Source organism: Penicillium concentricum, assembly GCF_028827145.1.
Source record: "Penicillium concentricum strain IBT 3081 chromosome Unknown utg000003l_segment0_segment0, whole genome shotgun sequence".
In the NCBI taxonomy this organism is placed as follows: Eukaryota; Fungi; Ascomycota; class Eurotiomycetes; order Eurotiales; family Aspergillaceae; genus Penicillium; species Penicillium concentricum.
In genome coordinates, this window is record NW_026622756.1 from 2701977 (window position 1) to 2727239 (window position 25263).

The window sequence follows — 25263 nt, forward strand, 5'->3', positions numbered from 1 at the left end:
ACCTTTCAGTCCAAAGCTATTCATTCAATTACTTGAATGAGCCCTGTCGACATACCCTGTCCGACCGGAGTAGCTGGGCTGAATTATTACACAATGGACGACATGGCGAGTCATTACCAGGTGATGGAGGAGCTAGGGAGTGAGTTAAAGCTGCTTTTTTTTTTTTTTTTGGTATTTCCGTCGGCTAACCGTACTCTCCGTTTGCAGGTGGTAGTTTCGGAATCGTTTACAAGGCCATTGACAAGACTGACGGCGAGATCGTTGCTATTAAACACGTACGCTTTTCATGATCGATCTTCGAGTCAATCCCCACATTTTCGTCTCATAATTGACCCCTTTTCAGATCGATCTCGAGTCCAGCGAGGATGATATTCAGGAAATCCAACAGGAGATTTCTGTTTTGGCTACCTGCGCTAGCCCCTACGTTACACAATACAAGGCCAGTTTCCTTAAGGGGCACAAACTATGGATTGTTATGGAATATCTCGGAGGTGGTTCCTGTTTGGATTTGGTACGTTTTTTTGGCTCTTTTTACCATGAGGTACATCGCTAACCGTCCCAGTTGAAACCTGGATGTTTTAACGAAGCCCATGTGGCCATTGTCTGCAGAGAACTGCTCCTGGGCTTGGATTATTTGCACAACGAAGGCAAAATCCACCGCGATGTCAAGGCTGCCAATGTTCTCCTTTCCCAGACTGGAAAGGTGAAACTGGCAGACTTTGGTGTCGCTGCGCAGCTAGTCAATATCAAATCGCAGCGCAATACATTCGTCGGTACCCCTTTCTGGATGGCACCCGAGGTAATCCAGCAGGCTGGATATGACTTCAAGGCAGACATCTGGTCTTTAGGTATCACGGCAATCGAGATGATCAACGGAGAACCCCCACACGCCAGCACACACCCGATGAAGGTGCTCTTCCTCATTCCAAAAAACCCCGCCCCTCGCCTCGAAGGCAACGAGTACAGCAACACATTCAAGGACTTCATTGCACAATGTCTGACAAAAGACCCCGATCTTCGGCCGAGTGCAAAGGAGCTATTGAGACACAAATTCATCCGTAATGCGGGAAAGCCTGAGTCACTCCAAGAACTGATTCATCGCAAGCAGGACTGGGATGGTGGCCGTGGCGAGGCGAGAGACGTGAAATACTATGCCGAGTCTATGAACACCATGACCAGGCCCGGTGATCTTGAAGATGACGACTGGGTCTTTGACACAATCAAGGCCCCTACAATGTGGAAGCCCAAGGGCACGGACTGGATGACATTCGATGAGGAGGATGAAAACCTGCCCGATCCAGCTCAAATGTTGGAAGAACTGCATATAAGCCCACCGCCACCAGCACCGCCTAAGCACCAGGCCAATTCTACCGTCCGCCGGGCTCCTACCGAGCGAATTCCCGCCGACCGATCCCCGTCTGTGAAACGCGCTAACACCAAGCGTCGCTCAAGTGGGATCAAACAACCCCTTGGTCTGGATTTGAGTTACGGTAACAGCCCGTCTACAGTCAGACAGTTCCGCCGGGTGTCGGACAAGGTCCCCACCGATCTGAACCCAGCAAAGCAGGGATTTGATGAAAACCAAAGCCCGAAGACAGTCCCCATCGACTCTTCAAGCAAGGAGGCTCAGATTGGACGACGTGCATACAGCAAGGCAGTAGGACTTTCCTGCCAGGAAGTCCTATCAACAACAGGAGATGGTGATAAACGCGAGGCAATTTCAAGACTTGCCGAGGCCTGGAGTGACCTGGAAATGGTCGACCCAGAGGGCCTCTACCATATCGTCAGAATCATGAACGAGAAGCTCCAAGCAGATTCTCGCCTCTCTACTCTTCTCCCCCCCACACAGCCCGATTCCCCCTCGCGGCCACGCCTAGTGCTGGCCCAGAATAACCCACATCTCAAGAGCCACCGTCGTCGCCAATCATACGTCCCCGAACCCCAACCCCAGTCACCCCCATCCGTCCCCGCTCAGGCTTCATCCGCTATGGAACACACCAAACAACTCTCAGATGTCCTCTACCAGCGATGGTCAGAGGGTCTCCGCAACCGCTGGGGCGGCGCTTAGTCTCGCCCTCAACTACCTTCCCCCTCTCGACATCGACATCAACCCCAACACACCCTGCTACTCTTTCTTCCATTCGCTGTATAGACCCAATTTGGCGTTCTGAATCTTGTACAACTCTTTGCCATTGGCTGCATCCTTGGTGTCCGTTCGTTCTGCTTACTGTCCCTTACTCTGGTGGGACTGGTCCCGGAGTTTCTAATGATCTGGTGTAATCTTTTTGCCCTTTCTTCTGTACTCTCTTTTCTCCTGATAGAATGCTGCCTGTGCTTCTATCTTTGTCTATTGGCCCTTGGTCTTTTGTGTGATTTTCTTTAGGTATCTTCTACGAGTACTAGAACATACTATGTCTGAAATGTGATAAATGTCTTGATTTTTGGTTATCGTATTTCTTGGTATTTCCCATTTATCCTCATTTCCTCACTAGCTTCTTCTGTAGATTCGACAGACTTGCCCGGTGTCAACTTATCCAACACTGCAATCTGTACCGGGCTCCCCGAATTCATATCTAATAACACCATATCTCCACAGAAAAGTCGGGAATCCAACCCTCTCCCAGGAAACTATGCCGCCGCCGGACACAGAGACAGTCCGTTCACATCCTCCAGAGCCCCACGATAAAGCCGGCCTCTGAGGGCCCGTCCACACCCCGGGCTACTACAACTTCGTTAATTCCGGCCTTGGAAAGGTATCAAAGTTTCAAAATTCATTTCATAATCTCTATCATGTCCATTTCCTAGCTTTCCCGGCCACAAGAACGATTGTCCGCCAACAGTATCTCATAGATAGGATTCAACAAATGACAAGGAATGGGAAGAGCATGCAACTCGCTTATCTGCATCAGCTTGGACTTGCGGCTGTCAACAATGGTTTTGATAATATCCTTCCAATCCATGTTCATCTGGGCCTCGCGTAAGAACTTGATGATTTGAGTTACGGGCTCTTGCACATCAAGTGCAGGATCCCTCTCTAGTTGAACAGTGATCTCTGCATGACTGGGAAATGATCCCAACTGGAGAACAAGACCACGTTTGTTTATCATATTGTCTCCCTCAACTTGAACTGTTTTGACTCCAGTGCCACGGCCCATACTGATGGATACCTGTACTTGTCCATGTCCCTTGTATCCGACAAGTAGCACATTCCACTGGCGTGTATGGGATTTTTGATCACTACAACCAATTGTGGGGCCGATGACCAACTTGCCGCTGTCTTGATGGAAGGAGATTGGAGTGCGGCGGAACTGGACTTGGTCCACTGATTGACCTTTTCCGTCATCTTCTAGGAGCTCGAATTGACCGTCGGCACCAACCACTACCATGAGCTCAATCACAGGAGGGTTCTCACAGCCATTTTGAAGCACCAGGGATCCGTCTGTTGGGATGATGGCGCCTTCCCGTGCGAAGATTGGATACTTGTTGATGGAACGATAAAGTCGAAGGCGGCGGTTTCCATCATACACTATGCCAGTGGATAGGTCCACATATCGACTAGGAGGAAGCCAGGCGATAACTTCCGATCTCCGAGAACTTGCGTCAACGGGAGCAGTGACAGGAGCAATGATGAGCTCGGAGCCGAACATGTACTGATTGGGAACGGTGTAGGCTTCTTCAATCTCGGGGTAGGCCCAATACATGGGCCGGACTAGAGGGATGCCCTTAATAGCCGCGCGGGCGTTCATCGTGTACAGATATGGGACTAGTCGATGGCGAATGTTGAGATACCGTGTCATCACATATTGATATGGTTCTGAAATGTTCCACGGTTCCTTGACGCTGAACATATTGTTGGATGAATGCAGTCGCAAGATGGGCGAGAAGGTGCCAAGTTGGACCCAGCGAATAAGCATTTCCTCGCTTCTTTCGCCGTGAAAGTGGCCACCGATATCATGACTCCACCAGCCATAGCCGATGTTTGAGGCAGTGGCCGTGAACTCGGGCTGGAATTTCAGAGAATCCCATGTCATGTAAGTGTCTCCACTGAATCCAACGGGTAAGCGATGGCTACCGGGTCCGGCATATCGTGAGAAGGTCAGCGGCCGCTTGTTGTCAAGTGCACTGTCCAGGAAGTGGTAGTGATTCAAGACCCAAAGAGGGTCAATGCCTGGGATGCGAGAGTGTGTTCCTTGTTGCCAATCCACCCACCACAGGTCAAGGCCTTCTTTCTCAAACTTCCGATGCAAGACATCAAAAAACGCATCAACAAAGGCTTTATTGGTGATGTCAAATGGAATAGGATCTCGCATCGATGTGTCGTGATTCAGCGCGAGCGCCATCTCTTCGTAAGGCTCTTCATAGCTTTGAACTCCATCTGCAGGATGATCATTCAATGCAACGCGTAGACCTTTCTCAGACAGGGATGCCATGAAGGCTTTTGGATCGGGGAAGAGTTCTTTGTTCCATGTGTACCCAGTCCAGCCCGTCACTCCGGCTTCTTTGACTCGAGGGTCATCGACAATATGCCAGTCCATGTCCAGGACTGCAACAGAAAGTGGGATTTTGTTATCCTCGAACTTGACCATCAGTTCAAGATATTCCTCTGATGTGTATGCATGATATCGACTCCACCAGTTTCCCAGTGCCCAGCGAGGGAGAAGAGGTTGAGGTCCGGAAAGACGATAGAATGCCTGAATTGCTTGTTGATAATCATGCCCGTAGGCGAAGAGGTATCCATCCACCCTGCTGCCTGGTCGCCGTATAGTCACCCATTGGTTGTCATCAAAGAGCATGGATTTGGAGTCATCTAAAGTTGCAAAGCCTTGTCTGGATATGACACCGTTCTCAAGCGCTGTGCGCCCATCAATCTCGTCCAGCGTGCGAGCTGTGCCACCAAGATTCGATGTTGGGACTCCATATCGCCAGACGCTGGAATGAGGCCCAAAGTGACCTTTGACAGAGGCACTCAGACCACTTGCAGAGAAGGTCCCTTTGTTATAGGTGAGGTGGAATCGAGAAGTGATGATCTGAAGAGAATCTTTATCGTCTTTCACTCGAAACTGAGGAGTTGGCAAGCGTCGGTTGATTGCCAACACTGATGCCCGGTCCTCGAACTGATGATCTTCAGCCCATTCGTAGCGTAGCAGACCATCGGCCAGCACTGTAAATCGATATTTCCCAGTACCGCCGACGATCGCTTCGGGGTGAGCGACGGGCTCATGGGGGAATGAGTATCGATGCATAATTAGGAAAGAAAGAGAGAAAGAATGGAGAGAGCATATTGTTTCTCATTTAAGGTCCCAATATTTGTCTCATCGTGTCACTTCCATAGTTTCGCCGCATTTCTCGCTGAGACATTCGGTACATTCGAGATATAAGCCACAAATCTAGTGGCGCATCCCCATGTTACCCTGTCGCCTATTTCTTCTTTCTTTCGCACTAAGCCTTTAGAGGCGCTCATCCCGTGTCGACGCCAAGAGCATCCACACGCGGGGGAGATTAAACGAGGTCGTTTAAATTCTCGCTGCATTTCCTGACATCGGAGAATAGTCTGAGATATGGACAGTCCTTGTGATAGCTGTTTTGTCCGTCGGGTGAAATGCGATCGATGTCAACCATGCTTAGTCTGCCTCACCAGAAGTCAAAAATGCACTTATGTGAGGGTTCGCAAGAGGCCTGGTCCAAAAGGTCCAAGATCGGCCACAAATCGCAAGATCGAAGAAATCCAGCGAGTCCCTCGGTCTGTCAAGATGGCAACACTCCAACGCCCTACACTCTGCTCCCCGGATTCTCACATTTCTATCACGAACTACTGCACCGTCCTTGATATCTTCCAAACCCACCTATATTATATATGGCCAATCGTCGATGCAGAAGATCTCAAATTTCAGTTAAGTGGCGACAAAGAGATTGACACCAGTACACACGCACTAGCAGCTGCCTTGTGTGCCGCAACGTTAGCACAAACCCGACTCTGGCTTACACAAGACCCATGCCCCGATGGTCTTACTGTGACAGCCCACGAATTTGCGAAGGAATGCTTACGGATTCGATTGGAGCACAGCTACAACCAACCATCACTGCAAGCTCTTGTGACATCAATCTTCCTTCACATGTACTATTCCAATCAAGACCAGGTCACACCAGCTACCATTTCCCTTCGTGAAGCCATCACATATGCAGACCTAATGCACCTGTGTCGTCATGTACCGTCTGATACGACACAATCAAAATGGCAATTGGAACTCCGATGCTACTGGGTACTTTTCATCACCGAGAGGTTAGTACGAATGTTTTGGTATATACAGCGATTCTAATTGATCTTGTTAAGAACCTTCTGCATCCAGCACGACCTTCCAATCATCCTCTATAGGACGCCCAATCTTCCCGAAGTTGAGCATAACAGTCCCAAGGGCGATCTATATGCTGGCTTTTGCACGCTCGTCCAGTTATTCCATCATATTCAGCGCCCTCTAGCACTCCCTTCATTCAACAGCAAAGATATTGAAGCCCCGGAGACGTACTCCAAGAACGCAATATCAGAAATTCAACATCTCATTGAGGTCCAACAACCTGGACTAGAATTGAAATTCGAAATTCAATATGTGGATATCCTGACTACTTCTGCATGGATCCGCTCTCTACTCTGGCAATATTGTGCCTCACATTTTATGCTTTCGTCAGCGACCTCAATTGAGCCCTTGTCATTTGACTACCCACTTTTGATTGCTAGAGACTATTTGGCATCCATCTCCCACGTATCAATTGAGTCAGTTCGCAGCCATGGATATGGAATGGTGAGCAACTCCCTCCGAACAAGAGCAGAATCACCACTCATTGCAGCCTTTATAGGAGATCAAGCTACTTCAAATTGCAAATCCCATTTTGGACTTGGTACTTTGTATGCCAACTCTTCTTACTTACAAGACATCTCATTTCAGTCCACTAGATGCTGTTATTGCCATCGAACAGCTTCTTTCAAAGGTTGGAGGGTCAAAGTCGGAAAGACTGTCTCAGCTACATCAGCGGTTGAGGCAAGTACCCTCTATGGGTGATATGCCATTGATGTTAGAATTTCCTCAAGAGGAGGAGCTGGAGGAAATCCTTGCTTAGCGTCAAAGAATGTATTATCTATCAGTGTACTGTAGAAAAGATTAGTAATCTATCACACCAACCCAAGGTTGTCTGGCTTCTTGTTTTCAACACTTCTTTGCCACTTTCTGCCCTCCTGCTATGCGCAAAGTTTACTATGACTCTTAAGATCAATCCCACACAAAACAAGAATGAGCACTTTAAAGACTTCAATTTCAATCTCTTAACGAACCTGTTCTCATCCTAATGTGAACCGACTCAAATGATGGCTCAGTATAATCCATCAAGTCCCAAATTTCAGCAGTCACCCCCATTCTAGTACTTAGTACTTCTCAGACAAAACATTCGCATCGACAGTCTCAAAGTTAGCCGACCGGAACGGCGTAACCTCGAACTTAGTGAACTTCCGAGCAGAAACCTTCTTCTCGAACAAAATGTCCAGTTCAGCCGGAGTCCGTCCCTTGGGCTCAGGGAGACGGAAGAAAGACCAGACAAAGCAAATGAGACAAAGAGGAGCCCAGATAAATCCACCCTTACCCTTCAGGTTCCAAGCCAGGGGGTTGAGAATGGGCGGATTCAAGAAGTTGGCAACAATGCTGGCGACATTGTAGCAGTCACGAGCAAGAACGGTACTCTTAATTCGAAGACGAGTAGACGGAATCTCAGAAATGAGGCAGTAGGTAACAGGCCCAACGGTCAGATCATAAGTGAAGACGAAAACCATCAAGAGGGCAGCCGTGGCGTAGCTGATTCCTGCATTCGTGCCGCCCGGGATGCCGAGGAATCCAACCAACATCAGGATACAGAATAGGATACCAAGACCGGTGACGAACAAGGTACGGCGACCAATTCGTTGCATGACAAACCACGAGACGACAGTGCCACACCAGCCGACGGCGTTCAATCCGAGTCCAAAGTTGAAGGCCTGCTCGTTGCTGAAGTTGATTTGTTGCAGGAAGTAGACAATGTTGCCGCCATACCAGATACCGCAGAAGACTTGACACATCCAGACGCAGCAGACGATCTCTGTGCGGCGGAGGTCGACGCCCTTGAAACAGTCCCAATATGAAATACCCTCCCGGGAGAGCTTTTCGTTGGCATTTGTGAGGATCATCAATGCAACCGCATCTTCGGCATCATATTCTGAAATACCAGGCCTAGACAGGCGATTGAGAGATCGCTTTGCGTCTTCGATTCTTTCATTTCGGACGAGCCACCAAGGAGACTCGGGTGCTAAGAGAACACCAATGATAATGGGAACGGGCCACACCCATTGGATTGCATATGGAATGCGCCAGCCCCATTGATCAGTACGTCCCAACAGTCCGCGCAGAATCCCGGCAGAGATGAACTGCCCGGTGACCCAGCAGAGGTTGACGTAGGTAGTCAGGTATGGTCGAAGGACGATAGGACTAACCTCGGCCGCGTAGGTAGTTGTCAAAGTTTGGAAGGCTCCCCATGGGATACCACAGAGGACTTCAGCAACGAGCAACATGATGATGTTTTGGGCGAAGAACATGAGAAAGATAAAGCAAACCAGGGCAACCAACGCGCCCAGCATGGTCTTCTTGTAGCCGAAGCGGTCGGCAATGAGACCAGCAAAGATCAGACCGAGAATTTGGCCAACGTTGGTTCCATTCTGTAGACCAGTTTGCCAATTCGAGGTAACTTGGTAGCCGTTCTCTTCGGTTTGAACTCCGAATTTTTCACGGAAGGTCGGATAGGCGTAAAACGAGCCCAGGAGGGAGGTGTCGTATCCCTCCATGATGATAGCCAGGGAAAGGATGAGCGAAAATCCGATGGCCTTGGGGAAGATCTTGAAGGCATCGCGGTTCGTCAGATTGTGCTCAAAGTTGGATGCGCGATGAGCCTTTTCGACGACGTTGGCAAAATCTGGGATTTGCTCGGACATACGCAGGAGAGCATCGTCGTCGATTCCGATGGTGTTCTCCCCTAGAGACTGGGTTGGCACTGCGAGCTTGTGCTCGACATGAGTAGTCGCCATTGAATCCATGGCGATGGATAGACTTGGCTACCAAGATGAGCAGGACGAGGTAGACTTGGGATCTGAGATGATGTCTCTAAAAGGAAGAAGAGAAGGTCATCTCGTTTATATCAGTTTTTGCCCTACACCATCTGACATTAGTTACACTCGTGGAATAAGGGCTTGGTCGGCACATGATTGAACTTTGGCATTTTTAACTTTCGGGTTTTCTGGGGAAATATAGTTAAACGCCTTTCAACCGAAGCTCTCGCTGTGATTCTCGGTACGACTCAGCAACTGGGGGCTTCTGTTCAGCAGACCGGGTGAAACCTGGAGGTGGCGCACAACTGATTCGAGGATGCCCATTGGCGAATCATGAAGGGGTTGTAAGTATCAAGAGTTCAAAGGGTCTGGGCGAAGACTTAGTTCAGCCACGAAATAATTTGAGAATTTCAGCGAGAAAAGTTTGTGTATTTCTCGCGAGAATTTCAACAAATCTCGTATAGCAAATTTTGTAGTCAAATCACCGTTATAAATGTTTCTTTTTTTCGGTGGAGGTCCTCCATATTGGCCCTATACAGCCAAAGGATCAGCCGAAAGAGGTCATAGCGTAGTCCCCGTGACTGCCTTCATTTAGTAAGCAATGACTAGGGCATATCGTGAGAAGGTCAGCTTGTCAAGTGCACTATCCAGGAAATGGTAGTTTTCTTGCCCTGGCATCTCTTTAGATTAATTTGTATGCCAAAACCATTGCTTTGAAATCCCAATCGGCTGCAATGATGGGTTTTGCATTATCAAATTTCAAAAAATATCATGAAGTGGACGAACAGCGAAATGAAAGAATTATTGTCAAACAGAGCTTCTACAATCAAAGGTACTATCTCAACGCTCAAGATTTAAACTTCAATTATTAACAGAAGTCGTAGGTCCTACTACCACCACGACCACGACTAAGACTAAGAATAAGACTACCACAACCATTGCGACACAGTCAAGTAACACAAAGGCCGTATTTGCGCACTACATGGTGAGCTTCAAATCTCAAAGTCCGTGGATTTAACAGATACTGATGGCAATTAGGTCGGATCCATGACCTCAGCAGAAGCCGTCATCGATGTAAGAGATGCGATGAACGCAGGATTCGACGGCTTTGCCCTGAACACTCATACAATCAGCCCATCAGATACCTGGAATATCAATGCTTTAAACTATCTCTTGCGGCTGCAGCAGGAACCAACTTCAAGTTATTCATCTCATTTGATATGAGCTGGGGCTTAGATGTCACAAAGCTCGCAGCTTTCTTGGCGCCATATGCAATCCAGAGCACATACTACAAGGTCAACAGTCAAGCGTTCGTTAGCACATTCACTGGTGGCACGATCTCCAACGCGCAATGGGATTCCGGGTTTATTCAGCCTATGTACTCGATTTATGGGATCAAGCCATTCTTTGTTCCCGACTTTGATGACTTCTCCGGCTATCCCAAAAGCGTTTTCAACTCCTATCCTATTCTCAACGGTGTCTTCAGCTGGGAGTCTGCATGGCCAGCTCCTGGTAACACTCCCGCCAATGTCAGCAGTCTGGTTGATTCGGCTGCTTTGCAGCAGGCCCGTGCGGCTAGAAAGCTCTACATGATGCGTGAGTAATTCGAAGATAACTATCGCGAGTACCAAACTGCTGATAATATTGAAAATAGCAATATCGCCATTACAATTCAAGTACATGGGCAGCGGCCAGAACTGGTACCGCGTTGGCGAGGTCAATCTGCCCCAGCGCATGGCCCAAGCTCTACAACTCCAACCCGACTTCTTGGAGATAATCACCTGGAATGACGCCGGCGAAAGTCACTATGTCGGCAACTTCTGGCAGGATCAAATCGCAGGCAGCAACATCGGAGACTATGCCAACGGATATGACCACAAGGGTTGGCTGCAGGTCATTACGCCGTTTATCAAAGCATACAAGGCTGGCGCGACGAGTATCTCTCAGATTATTCCGCCGGGCACTAGACCTGTTGGTGCATTTTGGTACCGTCCTCTTCTGACTACTGCCAGCTGCTCTTCTTCGATTGCTAACTACCAATCGGCTCGTGATGCGGTGAACTTTGCTATTATCTTGCCTTCTACTGGGTATACCATCAAGGTTTATAGTAACAGCAAGTTGATTGGTAGTTTTGTTGGTCAAAAGGGGTTGAATTATAATAGTGTTTTGGGACTTGCTGTTGGTAGTGGGCAGATGATTCAGGTTGTTGATGACTCCAATAACGTTGCTGCGTCGGCGACTGGAACAAAGAGTGTTTTGGCGCAGAGTCTTAATGCTACTTGCAACTGGAACTATGAGGTTGTGGGACTCTCTTGAAAGGCTGGAAATGCAGTACTGATATTATGAATGGAATTGAATTTTCCATTCTAGAACCTGCCCGTCGATGTCAGTGTCACGACTCACCTTCATCTACCATAGCGCCCTCTCCAAATGTGAGTCCAACCTGCCTTTGGCGTCACTTGGCCACCATGCATGTATTATTTCATCCCGTGTGATGATGCGTCGTTGAGTGGGATACAAGCATTGAATATAAAAAATATAAAAAGATGTGCATCATCCGTGAATCGAACACGGGCCTCGTCGATGGCAACGACGAATTCTACCACTAGACCAATGATGCTGGTGGAAACAGGTGAATCAGATAGCTGATTGGCTGTTGATATGTGGACGGCCCCATTTAGGTAGACAGCTGACCTTTAGGATTTCAAGATCTGCTTATGTAACACTCAAGGGGTCCACCTGGGCACTCTGCTCAGACTAAACGGAAAGGGCCATCTTGCCCTGAAATCTGATGGTGTATATGTTGTATTGCTGAGCACTATGTTGATATCTCACATGGTGACATGATCTTGTTTGTCCCACAGTATAATATTGTTGAGAAAAATACGCATCTACACATGTACCTTTTATATGGTCTGACTAGTAAAAGGTACACTGACATTTGGGTAATTCCCTCCGTTTGGGTGACGGACCTTCCTAACGGAGGGTCTGTAATTTTTGTCAAAAGATGTAAGGGCATGGAAGTATACGGGGATAAGAGTCTCACAAATGTTCCGCGTCACCGTGGTCTGGTGCTCAGGGATTTACTACAGGCCATGCAGTTCCCAGTCTTAGATTGTAATATGTATGCTCTGTTATCACCAATAGCTACCTACCTTTCTGGGAGTCACCATACAACGCATCACCTCATTCATGGCTTTTGAAAAAGGCCAAGGATAAACTGAGATAATAGCGTAGTCCATGCATATTTTGGGCTGTCTGTGCTGTAATCACGTACACTTACGAATTGAAGGCATCCCTTTTTGTCTTCACATTTTACCTTTGTTTTGAATCTCAGCCTTTCATACTCCATTGTGCTCATTTAATATCTCCTTATTATAGAATATGACAAATGCCTGGATATCTTTGATCATGTCGAAGAGGAGATATGGATTCGCAAAATCAATGAGGCCCGGGCAGATGGGACACTCTGTGCCTGGGTTACAACCTTGCTTCCCGGGCAAGTATCTTGCCAACTCGATAGTGGATCTATGAATGGCTCCTATAACCTCTGCCAAAAATTGTTCATCAATGGTGAAACAGCATATTTGCTCCGTTTGCCTCGTATCAGCAGTGTTTCTTCTGCTTTTGCCGACGAGAAAGTGGTGATGGAGGTGGAAGCTATCGAGTTGATCCGAAAGAAGACCACTGTACCAGTTCCAAAAATCTATGCTTGGGGTCTTGCTAAGACCAATCCGCTTGGGCTTGGCCCGTTTATATTGATGGAATTTGTTCAGGGTGTTTGTCTTAAAGATCTCTTTCTTGGAAAGGAATCCAGGCTATACACTCCTACTAATTCAATGAACTTAGGCGACCGAACCCAGGGTTTCTCGATGACTAGCAAGTATTTACATTATACCATCCGCCAAGACCAGCAACAGCTTCGAGATCAGCCTAACTCGGTCGTTGTCCAGCAAAATGGGGGTCGAATTTCGCCTCGCTAAAGATTCTGGAATCCATGATACCCGAGATGGTGAATCCAGACTATGATCAAGGCCCATCCAAACTTATTTGCGACGACTTCAGCCCAGCAAATGTGATTGTTAAGAGTCAAGACGATCTCACAATTGTTGGAATGGTGGAACTAGAATGGGTTTATGGAGGTCCAGCCCAGCTATTCGCATCAGCACCTTGGTGGCTTCTTTTCGATCGGTCGATTAATGAAGATTGGGATTTTGTGGATGAAAAGCCTCCCGAGGTAACACCCCGTTATCTCAAACATCTTGAAATGTTCAAACGCATCTTGGATGAAGAAGAGGGAAGGATATCAGAGCCTCATGAGAACGAGCTCTCTTTGACTGGTTTACTTTCCCCTGTATGCAGTTACGACAGAGAGTGGGTGCTAAAAAAGTGGAGAGAACATTTTGAATACAAATGTATAGCTCTTTGCTTCCCGGGCTTTACACCGCAAAGGTCATTTTATTCGTGGGTATAGTCCAGCAGGCCTCTGGTTGAGCGGGGTTTGACTGAGTGGAGCTTCTATGCTATGTACATATACTTATACAGGCTGCATGTGGCAAGATGGAAAGACTAGACTTGGGTGCTGTCCTCAGATTCATCTACACCCTCTCCCTCCACAATTTTCATCTTCCGGGCCATCCATTCATGACGCAAGAGCCCCAGGGCCGTTGGCCGATCTTCAGGATCCCATTGTAGCGCTTTGCGCATCCACCCCACGAAGCCTTCAACATCCTCGCCGTCAACGTTGTCAGCTGCCAGGCTCTCCAAGCTTCGGTCTGGTATGGAAGCTTGGCCCGTCCAATTCCCTTCTCTGTCCCAGAACATGGAGCCTAGTCGCATCTTCTCGCTGAACTCTGGCGGAGGAGGCCCAAGTAGAGAAACCAGCTCTGCGATGTGGACCCGGTCATCAAAGGCTCCGTCTGAGTTTCGTCCGTCAATGAGTCCTTGGGAACTGGTGTAATCCCATGCCTAGATAGACTATGTAAGCTTTTTTCCTTTGCCTCAATAGAACAGTACCCACAGCAAAAGCAATAGCCCAGATATCTGCCCTGTGATCACATTTCGATTTCAGGACCTGTTCAGGAGGCCTGCAGTGTTTTTCGATGATACCGGGCATGTCATTGTCTGGGAAGTCCAGATGGAGGGGAACGCCATCCCCTGGGAGTATCATTGGGGTGATGAGCTCGTGATTGCTGGGTCCAGTATGTCGTCTGTTGGTGGAAGTAAAGTTAAATACTTCGTTTGGCTTTATTCCTGCTCTATAATCAGTCATTTATCCTTCAAAAAAAGATGCCGGGTGACGATACGGGCAGTCAGATAACAATCGGTGTGTAGGAAATCCATCATGACCAGCATTTGTTTCATTGTAGACCTTATCGACTCGAGGTCCATCTTTTCCCCTAGGTGCATCTGATCTGGGTCTATCGGTGGTCCCTCGTGAACAACACAAATATGAGGGCCCCGAGGACCCTTGATAGGGAAACGATCGCTAACTTCGTGAAGAGGGCACTCGCTTTGCTCGTATGGTTTTGGTGGGTGGACCCACCCATAAGTCTTGAGCATATGGTCCACCACATAGATCTTCAAAACAACCATTCTGGGCTCCCTGTTGTTGACTGTTAGAGTAGTGCCGCTCCCACTTGAATGAGATACTCACATTATATCGAAGGCATACCAGACAGTTGCCGTGGGTCCATAGCCGATCTTGTGTAGAACTTGATACCTGTCGTTCAGGATTTCTTCCTCCTCGGCGGGATATGTGTATGCCTCGTTGGGCTCATGTCCCATCGCAAGCTCTTCTTCGATTTTGAGTGATGAATCTAATAACCCAAGGTCGAAGACTGGGAAGACTCTCGGGTTGGACGTCCATTGTGATGAATATCGAAGCGACCAGGCTGATTTTCGATCAAAGGGGGAGGTTAGGCGGCACGCGGAAATGGGAAATTGGGGGTAAATTCCCCTGTGAGTAACTCCGGCATTAGAGCAAATACGCAGAACACCTTTCCAGTTCATGACGACGCGGTTGGCGAATGCGCGCTCTACGGTGCGGTTGAATGACGGACGGGTCCCTGCATATTCCCGAGGTCTATTTATATCTCTGGTTTCTTTTTAACACTTCATCAGAACCTTGGAAGACTTGACTTTTTTTTCGGCCTCCACAAGAGAAATAAGAGTGCAACTAAAAATAAGCTTAAACACACCCGTGTACGGTTAAATTGCCAGTAATTTAGTCACTTTCTAGCGGAGTAAATAAAGTCTCTAGTCAAAATTCTATTAACTTACCATATGTATACTCTATAGTAATTCTATACGATAAACTAGTTTTATTCCTTTTTCAGAAAGAAGCCATAAAATCGTAGTAAAAAGATCAGATAAGATGTAGTATTAAGCCTACATAGTTCACAATGTTAAACTAATATACTATATACTCCTTACCCTTAGCTTCTCGGGCCTTAACTCTTTAGGTACTCCCTTTCTTAGTATAGAAATACAAATAGAAATGGCATATATACTTCGAGAAGGTGATAACTACATACATCTAGATAAAGAGGATGTCACAGTAGTGACCAACCCATGTATTCCGTGGGATCTGTCAAATGGCTATTGAACCCACAAGGCTCAGCCAATGACTTTATTCAATACTTTCCACAAGAACTCCCAATTTGATGTGGGCGCAGACCCTGTAATGGGACCTCGACAATTTGATATCCCAGTTGTAGGTAAGGCACCCTCTGCACGATCTCAGGGCTACGGAGAGATGGAGGTCGAGGGCTGAGGAGAGGAAGAAGAGAAGAAGAGAAGAAGAAGAGGAAAGGTGGGAGAAGCCCTTTTATATACCTCCCAGGCACCTTCTCAAAATGGACGGTCCTTTGCTCTTGCCGGTTTTACATCTTCTCAATTGCACCTTAGAAGGTCGTTCTTTCCATTATTCCCTTCTTCGTTTAGGCTCATTTATAAAGCACGAGACAAAAGCACAGGCTTGAAGGTTATATATCCGGGCTCTGTAGGCTAATCTGAACATAGCAAAACCTCGGGCTGATGAAGTATGGGCATTCGGCCTTGGACTAGTGGATATTTTTTTTTTGGCAGTTAAGCTGTTCAACCATTCGAATTACATACCAATTGAAAGTACAAAGTATAGTTTACCTCGCCAAGACCTGTAGGCTAATTAATTCCCCCTGAAACACAGCCCGTGGACTGTGGGGACCCGCTGTGGGCTGGACTCAGGAGACCCCCAGCTATTATTTTTCCCCTTCTCAACTCTCCTGTGTTACATTTTGCTAATTTTGTTTGTTTCTCTTATGACTTTTTGAAATATTTTGATCTCTCCTACTGGCTGGTCCACAATGGAGAGTCTTCCGGGAGCGGAGAGCCTGGTCTATGGTCCATTTCCGGACCAGATTTCAACTGTGCCGGACTCTGCTTCCGAGCAGTTCTCTTCTCTCTCACGTTCATCATCTCTCGCTCAGAAAGGTTCACTACCTCGTACGGCCCGTCATGCCAAACGCCTCACCTTGAACTTCCCCATCAACCTGAACGAACCTGAAATATCCGATTCCAACGTCACCTCCCCCGGCTCCATAACACCAGTTACACAGTCCGCCACTCGTCCCCCCCCCGCTCAGCCTCCGGGAACACCTATGGCATTTGATGTCCCGGATGATGGCTATGATTTCCTGCGGGCCATCGCCTCGCAGGAACGGAAGGTCATGGAACTTCGCGAGGAGCTCACGCGGGCCGAAGCAGACCTGGTGACAATTAAAAAACAATGGGCACTATCTGAAAAGTCCAGGAAGCGGGCGGAGATCAACCACGCAGAGCCACTGATCCCCCTCCGATCGCCCGATTTCGCCACATCCGAGGCTCCGAGTTCACACGCCCGGGAACAGAGCATGAGCTCAGTCACGAGCTCCACGGTATCACAGGAACGGATGAGCCGAGATCTAGACCGACGGGCTAGCGTGCGTGCGGCTGCCGTACCAGGAACCAAGATTGGGACTAATGGTCGGCGAGTGTTTCACGGCGCACATACACGGACTTTATCTCTTTTGTCGCCAGTCTCAGGCCCCAGCATTTCGTCCCGTGGAGACTCGGGTCCCTCACAAGAACGTGTGGGTCGCACTCCGCGGTCTGCGACATTACCATCGGTCGACCGCAATAATGCAGCTATGATGAGTGCACAACTAGATGAGAGCCAGGTACCAGAACATCTACTCGCACAGTGGCATAAGACTCTTCCTCCCCCCTCGCGGGAGGCCTTGGTGCGGACAGGCAAGCAAATGGCATCCGATCTCCGCGAGGGTCTGTGGACATTTTTGGAAGATATCCGACAAGCTACCGTGGGCGAGGAAGGAATCAATGGCACACAAACACGAAACTCACCCAACTCATTGGCACCACCAAATGGTCGCAAACGGGATTCATTGGCGGGATCTCGGAGTCGAGAACGGTTGCTAGCGGACGGCAAGCTATCACGATCATCGTCGTCATCGTCTTCGCGGGGAAGGGGGCCAGCGGCCGAGACAAAAACTGGTAAAGACACCAAGCCGGCGGAAATTTCCACGTCTTTCTGGAACGAATTCGGCATTGATACACCCGCTCAGAAGTCTCCGAACGCCCCGCGCACCCCCTCCGACAACAAAGCCGCCAACCGAAACGAGGCGAACGCGGCCGAACAGCGCGACCACCTCTCCAGTAACTCAATCGACGCGCAGGATGAAGATCTCGATAACTGGGATAGCTGGGACACGCCCCTATCCGCGCAGAAAACGCACACGCCCTCGTCGAGCCGATCAACAGTTGCATCGAAACGTGATCAATCACCCATCACACAGGGTAGCAGCCCTCGCACCAGCGCTAGGTACCGTTCGACCTTTTCTGATTTCATCTATGACAACCTCGTCATGCGCTGACCACGCTCCTAGCTTTGGCGATTTAAACCCGGCTTCCTCTACACTTGATTCTGGAGTCTCCGAAAGCATTCCCTGGCCTGCAATTACCAAGCTGGCCCCCTCGAAGCTTCAACGGACTGCATCCAATCTGATGGCAGAATGGGAGCGCTCGCTGTCACCTTCTCCAGAGCGAACTGCCTCTCCTTCGCTCAGTCGGAAGGACAGCAAGAAGGACTAGTAGGGTTCTTTCTTTCCTTTCATGTATATACTTGCTACCTCTTCTTCGGCCCTATCTACGGAATTACGTAGGGCTACGACTTTCCAATTATACCATACGAGAGCGTTGCTTCTTCTCTTGTCGATACAATTTTTTTCCTTTCTTTGCCTTTGAACTATCTGGCTTCGATTTGCTTTGAAGACTTTGAAATACCAGTTGATTTGATCACGATGAATGCTACCTTTTTTTTGTTCTCGGCTTTATGAATACAAACGAGTTTCCAAGGTTTCTCTATAAATAATTCCCATGAATTCCATGTAAACAAGAGCTCTTCTTAGGCTCAATATGCATCATACAGCTTGTACCGATAACGGCACGATGATTTTGCGGAGCCGGAATATCACGTGCAGAACTGCGCTTGAGGCTTTCCTAGTCCCCCGTAAAATAAATTTGCGGTTCAGTTACTCGCCTCCGCAAGATCTCCGCGTTCTCTATTATTTTACTTGCTTACGCGATTAATTTTCTCGCCGAGGTCCAGTGGATTGATCATTCAGGCCAGCTTGGATTCGATCCAGCGAGTACGATCTACGACCATATTCAATTCAAACCTTACCCGCGTCAACTTTCAACATGGCCTTTCCACTCACCACAGGCACCGCCGCGATGCCGATGGCCACCCTGGGAGGTAACCAGGATACCCAGGGAATGAATGAACAAGAACAGGCTATGGTTAAAATGGTTCGTTCTCGATTATGATGTGCTTTTTATCCATTTCTAACCAAACTCACTATAGATGCAACGTGGTATGGAGTCTTGTCCTATCAAGACAGTCATCTCGGGTACCATGGGTTTCGGTCTTGGTGGTGCTTTCGGTCTCTTCATGGCCAGTGTAAGTTGTCCATTGAATAATTGACTCTAAAGTTCATATCTAACTTTTTCCCACTCTAGATGTCCTACGACTCGACCTTCACACCCCAGGGCCGCGCCATCGCCGACCTCCCCTGGCGCGAACAAGTCCGTCGCGGTTTCAAGGACATGGGAGCCCGCTCCTGGTCCTCTGCTAAGAACTTCGGCATTGTCGGTGCGCTCTACTCCGGAACTGAGTGTTGTATCGAAGGCCTCCGCGCAAAGAACGATCTTACGAACAGCGTTGCCGCTGGCTGTGTTACTGGTGGTATTCTCGGCGCAAAGGCCGGTCCCCAGGCTGCTGCCTTTGGTTGCGCTGGTTTTGCGGCGTTCAGTGCGGCTATTGATGCCTACATGAGAATGCCCGCTGACGAGTAAATGCTCAATTCGGATCCGATTTGAAAACACGACCTTGTTGCGTTTGGCGCCTTTTGTTGCCAGGCGGCCTTACCTTGTTGCGCTTTTCGACTTGTATATTTCTACGGCATCTGGTGTTCTGGATTAGAACGGAAGCATTGCGGGCGTTTTGGTTGTTCTTATCTATTTTGCTCTGGAAGCGTGGTTCTTCTGGCCTGCCTCCCTTGCGTTGCATGTCTTGTTTGACGCCTGTATTGCATGGCCTCGACATGGTGGTTCACTCCATATTAGATCCTTTTGGGTCTGACTCTTTACTCTTTTGTACAATACCAAGCGTGGACATACATACACCACTGGCCTTTGAGACTCACCTCTCACAATTGATACCAAATTATTTATGCTTATATTATTAACTAAATTTTGAACAACCTCCATACAATCACCATTCAGATATCCGACGTGCGTCAAATCTACGCCCCATTCTCTAGCAGACCGTATACTATATCCGTCTACACGCAAACTTGAACAGGATCAGCACTCAATCACTATAAGCACGTCCCAATTTACTACTTTAAAGTTCGAAAGCGTGGACGAGGATACAGTTTGTTTAATTTATACACAGTCTAAGGCAATACAATATACTTCTCCAGGTGCTTGGGAATGGAAGCACGCAGGTTCTTGCTCTCGAGCCAAGTGCTGGAGAACAAGCGATCCGCATAGCGATAAGCACCGTCACAGAGAATGGTAACAACGGTGTTACCCTTGCCCAACTTCTCGGCAACCTCCTTGGCGGCCACCACGTTCATCGCGGAACTGGCACCAAGGTACAGACCCTCCTCATCCAGACAGCGGTAAACCATCTCGATGGTCTTCTCATCACTGATACTCACAGAGCCATCCAGCAATTCGATATCGGGCTGGAGGTTATCAGTCACACGGCCCTGGCCGATACCCTCAGTGATACTGCTACCAGAGCGGTCGATCAATGTACCACCACTTTGGATGTAGCTGTGGAGAACACTGCCCGGAGGATCGGCGAGGAAGCTCTTCACACGTCCGTCACTGACAGTCTTCAGGTAGCGGGTGGTACCAGCCAGGGTACCTCCGGTTCCGGTAGCACAGGTAAAGGCATCGATCTTGCCCTCGGTCTGTGCCCAGATCTCGGGTCCGGTAGTGTCAATGTGTGCTTGACGGTTGGCAGTGTTGTCGAACTGGTTGGTCCAGACTGCATTGTCCAGTGATTCGGCGTGCCGGCGCGCCTGGTGGTTGTAGTTCTGGGGGTTGTCGAAGGCCACTGCGGGGACCGGGTATACTTCCGCACCAAGCAGACGGAGCAGGTCGATCTTGCCCTGCGACTGGGTGTTGGGCATATAGATCACTAGCTTGTATCCCTTTGACCGGCACACATGCGCAAGGCCAATGCCAGTGTTTCCAGCCGTTCCCTCAACCACGGTGCCACCGGGTTTCAAGAGTCCCTTCTCCTCCGCATCTTTGACCACGAACAGCGCTGCTCGGTCCTTGACGCTACCTCCGGGGTTTTGGAACTCTGCCTTTCCAAGAACGTTACAGCCGGTCTGCTCGGATAGTTTTTTCAATCGGATAAGCGGGGTATTTCCAATCGCTGCATTATCCACGTCAGATTAACAGTGTATGCAAGGGTGCTCGGAATTAGACATACCCTCGGTCAACCCATTGACAACTCCCTGGGCTGTTGACACCCTGGTGCAGTAGGCAGTGGATCCCTCGGAAGCAGCACGAGCCGCCGTAGTGGCGAACCGCCGGACACTTTGACGAAACATCCTAAATTGACTTACAATATAGGAACAAATGGTCCAATCGACCCTCGGGGAATGACGAGCTCCCGCACCTCCGATGATCGGCATTAGTCAGCTCACGTGCCAGTACTACCCTTATCGGCTATCGGTCTCCCGTTTTGGGCTGTTTGTTTACTGCCAAGGCCTCCAGTCCTTTGATCGGTCCCGCATCTGCGATGCTTTTCGCCTGCAAATAATCAACGCTCAACAACAACACAACCATGCCTGGCAGAGTCGCCGCCCGTTCGACATCTGCGACGACACGCAGGTCGTCAGCACAACCCTCTGCGTCTGGGCGTGCTGGCTCCGTTACTCCATCGTTTGCGATTCCCGAAGAACCAACAGAGCCGGAATCATCCCCCACTTTGCGTCGCGATGTGTGCTTGATCTTTGCAGATGCTCAGCGCTCGACTACCGGTCACCGAAAGCTTGTTGTTCGCCTGCGCAAGCTCCAAGAGTTCTCGTGTGGTATCTTACAAAAGAAAAATAGCAAGGGAAAGGACCAAGAGCCCGAGGAAGCATTGATTCCTGGTGAGGAAACGCAGGCCGAGAAGGAATTCAATGTGGAAGTTGGCCGATGCATGCTTCGAATTCTTACAATTAAGAAGAGCGAGCCTGTTGGAGACCGAATTTTGCGCTTCTTGGGTACTTTCCTCGGTCATGCTGCGGAGAAGGATAATGAGATTTTTGCTTCGGGTGAAGACGATGACCACAATCCCGAGACACCAACTACCCGCCTCACATCCAGTCTCATTGCGCTAATGGGACCGGTCATGGGCGCCAAAGATAAGATGGTGCGATTCCGCGCAACACAAATTACCGCACACATTGTGAACTCGCTGGAATCAATCGATGACGAGCTATACCATACGATACGACAGGGCCTTCTGAGACGTCTCCGTGACAAGGAAGCCTCCGTTCGGGTACAGGCGGTCCTAGGATTAGGACGTTTGGCGGGAGATGATGGAGAAGAAGACGGCGACAATTCTGCCCTCCTTGAAAAGCTAATCGAAATTATGCAAAACGACACAAGCGCCGACGTTCGTAAAACACTCCTCACAAATCTTCCTCTTGCGCCAGTGACACTCCCTTATCTTCTTGAGCGCGCCCGTGATCTGGATGCCCCTACTAGACGTGCACTATACTCCCGTCTTCTGCCTACCTTGGGTGACTTCCGCCATTTGTCTCTATCAATGAGAGAGAAACTCCTCCGATGGGGTCTACGTGATCGTGATGAAAGTGTACGCAAGGCTACGGCCAAATTGTTCTACGACAGATGGGTCGAGGACTGCGCTGGCACGAACAATGACCCGGATCAGGGACCGACTGGTCAGCGCTCTGAACCCGATATCAACGCGCTACTTGAACTTCTAGAGAGAATTGACGTTGTGAACTCTGGAATCGAGAGCGGAATTGCACATGAGGCGATGCGCGGGTTCTGGGAGGGCCGTGCGGACTATCGTGAAGCTGTTGTCTTTGACGAGCCTTTCTGGGAGAATCTAACCGGTGAATCCGCGTTTTTGCTGCGGTCCTTCAACGACTTCTGCCGGGTGGAGAATGAAGGCAAATACGACAGCCTAGCAGAAGACAAGATGCCCGAGGTCACCGCGATGGCCCATTTCCTAGGCAAATACATCACTAATCTCTTGGAGCGGAAGAAGATTTCCAGAGAGTCTGGTGGAGCGAACGATGACGACGCTGTCGAACACGAATTTGTTGTGGAACAATTACTCCATATCGCCATCACTCTAGATTACAGCGACGAGGTCGGTCGGCGAAAGATGTTCTCGCTCCTGCGAGAAACTTTGGCCGTGCCAGAACTCCCAGAAGAGAGCACGAAACTCGTCGTTGAAACACTCCGCTGTGTCTGCGGACCTGATACCGCGGCCGAGGCCGAATTTTGCAGTGTTGTTCTCGAAGCTATTGCCGAGGTTCACGACACCATCACCACTGAAGATAGCTTTGTTTCTGCTAGGTCTGAGATTAGTGACGACACTAGTAGACGATCCGAAACTCCAGGGGAAGAGGAGATCACTCCCTTTAATAAGGAAGAAGCCAAGGCCAAGATCGTCCGCGAGATTGTGGTCAACATGAAGTGTCTATTCATTGCTCAGTGCATGTTGCAGAATGTCCAAGGCCACCTGCAGCAGAATATGAACCTGGTTACTATGCTCAATAACCTTGTGGTTCCCGCTGTTCGCAGTCACGAAGCTCCAATCAGAGAGCGTGGTCTCGTGTGCTTGGGACTTTGCTGTCTGCTTGATAAGGTCAGTATCTTCTCTTGTGATAGAAGACAAAGTTCGCTAATAATTATTTCTCACAGAATTTGGCTGAAGAAAATATGACTCTCTTCATCCACTGCTACAGCAAGGGTCACGAGGCATTGCAGGTCACGGCTTTACAAATTCTCTGCGATATGATCACGACTCACCCATCCCTACTCGCTCCCGTTACCCAGGCTGATGGCGAGACCGTCACGCCACCCGCCATGCACAAGCCTTTACTTAAGGTTTTCGCCCGAGCTCTACGTGCCAACTCTCCCAACAGCGTGCAGTCCGGAGCAGCCGCCGCTCTCTGCAAGCTGCTACTCACAAACACCTTCACTCCCTCTGGACCAAATGTCCCACCCGCAATCCAGGAACTCAATCAAAATGGTGTTGAATCTCTGTTGCTGTCCCTCGTGGTCTCCTTTTACCACCCACGCACTCGTGAAAACCCAGCACTACGACAATCATTGGCTTATTTCTTCCCAGTATACTGCCATTCTCGCGTGGAAAACACACAGCACATGCGCCGAGTGGCCGTACCAGTGATCCGTGCTGTAATGAATGCCGCGGAGGAGCACTACTCACTCGAGGCCGAGGAAGATAGTGATGGAGAAATCGATCCAAGCGTCGGCGAGCGCGAGATCAAGGCTCTCATGACTGGTGTCGTGGGTATGCTTTCAGAATGGACTGATGAGCGCCGCGTTGTTGGCCTCGGTGGTGAACGAATCATGGCTGGCGGTACCGCCAGCTCCAATGTTTGTGGATGGGTTCACCTCGCCCTGGTTAAGGAGATTCTCGAGCGCGTTCTCGGTGTCACCGCTGCCGCGAATCGCTGCTCACGCGAGGAACGCAAGCTTCTCTTCTCTCTCCTCAGCAAGCTTTACTTTTCCGCTCCTACAGTACCCGCACGAGCTAGCTCTCGTGCCCCGGAAGGCGATGATCAATTCCGAACTAGCATCCGCAGTGCTACGGGTGTCGAAATTGATCCCGAAAACACTGCCCTCGCGACCGAGGTCAAGGAGCTATTGGATCAAACCATTGAAGAGGGTCTCGCCGCGGAAGCCTCCAGCCGAAACGCTCTCGTCAAGGCCAAGAACGCTATCCTCAAGATCCTTGCCGTTGCACAGGATAGTCGGGCTGCTAGCGCTCGTCCTCGCGAAGGCACTGAAGACCCTGACAACGACGGAGCTAGTGTACGCTCTGGTAGTGTTCGTCGCTCTGTGGACCCTACTGGTGGCTATAGCCGTCGTCATTTCTCCGTTGAGCCAAGTATCATGGAGGAAGACGAGGGTGAGGGTGATAGCCGTTTTACTTCTGCTACCGCCAATCGCCCCATTGTCTCCATTGAGCCCAGTATTATGGAAGAAGCTGAAGAGGATGACCATGATACTAGTCGGGGGACAATAATCAAGGAAGAGACGGGTGATGAGTGATGATTGTTCCGAGGTTTGGCGTTGAGGGTGGAAATATGATTCTTTAGGGTTGGGTTAGGGTTCTGTACATATTTCAGTGTCTGATTTTTCGAATACCTTTTGCTTGAATGGCATTATATGAGTTTCCTATACATGTCCAATATATATATATATCCACGTGATGTGCCACGTGATGGTATTTTTTTGACAGCGGCAGAGAGAGACTTCGACATTTGGAATGTCCATCTTGTCTATCTTTCCCTTACATGTGGTCTGTATTT

At 49.1% G+C, this 25263-nt stretch overlaps 11 protein-coding genes across 11 annotated transcripts; 7 read left to right on the forward strand and 4 right to left on the reverse strand.

Annotated features, from left to right (window-relative positions):
* Positions 1–93: 93 nt before the first annotated feature.
* N7517_008859 (STE20 family serine/threonine-protein kinase) lies at positions 94–2068 on the forward strand (the record flags this gene model as incomplete). Its single annotated transcript, XM_056726588.1, has 4 exons — positions 94–139; positions 208–275; positions 344–511; positions 563–2068. The coding sequence occupies 4 exons, from the start codon at positions 94–96 to the stop codon at positions 2066–2068; spliced, it is 1788 nt and encodes a 595-aa protein (XP_056577439.1).
* A 733-nt stretch (positions 2069–2801) lies between these two features.
* N7517_008860 (glycoside hydrolase family 31 protein) lies at positions 2802–5243 on the reverse strand (the record flags this gene model as incomplete). The annotated part of the gene is made up of 1 exon (XM_056726589.1): positions 2802–5243. The coding sequence occupies one exon, from the start codon at positions 5241–5243 to the stop codon at positions 2802–2804; it is 2442 nt and encodes an 813-aa protein (XP_056577440.1).
* A 507-nt stretch (positions 5244–5750) lies between these two features.
* Positions 5751–7113, forward strand: N7517_008861 (fungal specific transcription factor domain-containing protein; the record flags this gene model as incomplete). The annotated part of the gene is made up of 3 exons (XM_056726590.1): positions 5751–6280; positions 6332–6797; positions 6853–7113. 3 exons carry the CDS (start codon positions 5751–5753, stop codon positions 7111–7113), a joined length of 1257 nt encoding a protein of 418 aa, XP_056577441.1.
* A 301-nt stretch (positions 7114–7414) lies between these two features.
* Positions 7415–9106, reverse strand: N7517_008862 (uncharacterized protein; the record flags this gene model as incomplete). Its single annotated transcript, XM_056726591.1, has 1 exon — positions 7415–9106. The coding sequence occupies one exon, from the start codon at positions 9104–9106 to the stop codon at positions 7415–7417; it is 1692 nt and encodes a 563-aa protein (XP_056577442.1).
* Positions 9107–10100: 994 nt separating this feature from the next.
* On the forward strand, positions 10101–11434 carry N7517_008863 (glycoside hydrolase family 71 protein; the record flags this gene model as incomplete). Its single annotated transcript, XM_056726592.1, has 4 exons — positions 10101–10103; positions 10157–10192; positions 10252–10714; positions 10773–11434. 4 exons carry the CDS (start codon positions 10101–10103, stop codon positions 11432–11434), a joined length of 1164 nt encoding a protein of 387 aa, XP_056577443.1.
* A 1693-nt stretch (positions 11435–13127) lies between these two features.
* On the forward strand, positions 13128–13623 carry N7517_008864 (uncharacterized protein; the record flags this gene model as incomplete). The annotated part of the gene is made up of 2 exons (XM_056726593.1): positions 13128–13472; positions 13540–13623. 2 exons carry the CDS (start codon positions 13128–13130, stop codon positions 13621–13623), a joined length of 429 nt encoding a protein of 142 aa, XP_056577444.1.
* A 64-nt stretch (positions 13624–13687) lies between these two features.
* On the reverse strand, positions 13688–15130 carry N7517_008865 (uncharacterized protein; the record flags this gene model as incomplete). Its single annotated transcript, XM_056726594.1, has 4 exons — positions 13688–14086; positions 14139–14371; positions 14425–14723; positions 14775–15130. 4 exons carry the CDS (start codon positions 15128–15130, stop codon positions 13688–13690), a joined length of 1287 nt encoding a protein of 428 aa, XP_056577445.1.
* A 1334-nt stretch (positions 15131–16464) lies between these two features.
* N7517_008866 (DUF4048 domain-containing protein) lies at positions 16465–18247 on the forward strand (the record flags this gene model as incomplete). The annotated part of the gene is made up of 2 exons (XM_056726595.1): positions 16465–17978; positions 18043–18247. 2 exons carry the CDS (start codon positions 16465–16467, stop codon positions 18245–18247), a joined length of 1719 nt encoding a protein of 572 aa, XP_056577446.1.
* A 609-nt stretch (positions 18248–18856) lies between these two features.
* Positions 18857–19510, forward strand: N7517_008867 (translocation channel protein TIM22; the record flags this gene model as incomplete). The annotated part of the gene is made up of 3 exons (XM_056726596.1): positions 18857–18964; positions 19020–19115; positions 19175–19510. 3 exons carry the CDS (start codon positions 18857–18859, stop codon positions 19508–19510), a joined length of 540 nt encoding a protein of 179 aa, XP_056577447.1.
* A 602-nt stretch (positions 19511–20112) lies between these two features.
* N7517_008868 (cysteine synthase A) lies at positions 20113–21288 on the reverse strand (the record flags this gene model as incomplete). The annotated part of the gene is made up of 2 exons (XM_056726597.1): positions 20113–21110; positions 21168–21288. The coding sequence occupies 2 exons, from the start codon at positions 21286–21288 to the stop codon at positions 20113–20115; spliced, it is 1119 nt and encodes a 372-aa protein (XP_056577448.1).
* A 236-nt stretch (positions 21289–21524) lies between these two features.
* Positions 21525–25003, forward strand: N7517_008869 (condensin subunit YCG1; the record flags this gene model as incomplete). Its single annotated transcript, XM_056726598.1, has 2 exons — positions 21525–23570; positions 23627–25003. The coding sequence occupies 2 exons, from the start codon at positions 21525–21527 to the stop codon at positions 25001–25003; spliced, it is 3423 nt and encodes a 1140-aa protein (XP_056577449.1).
* Positions 25004–25263: the final 260 nt, after the last annotated feature.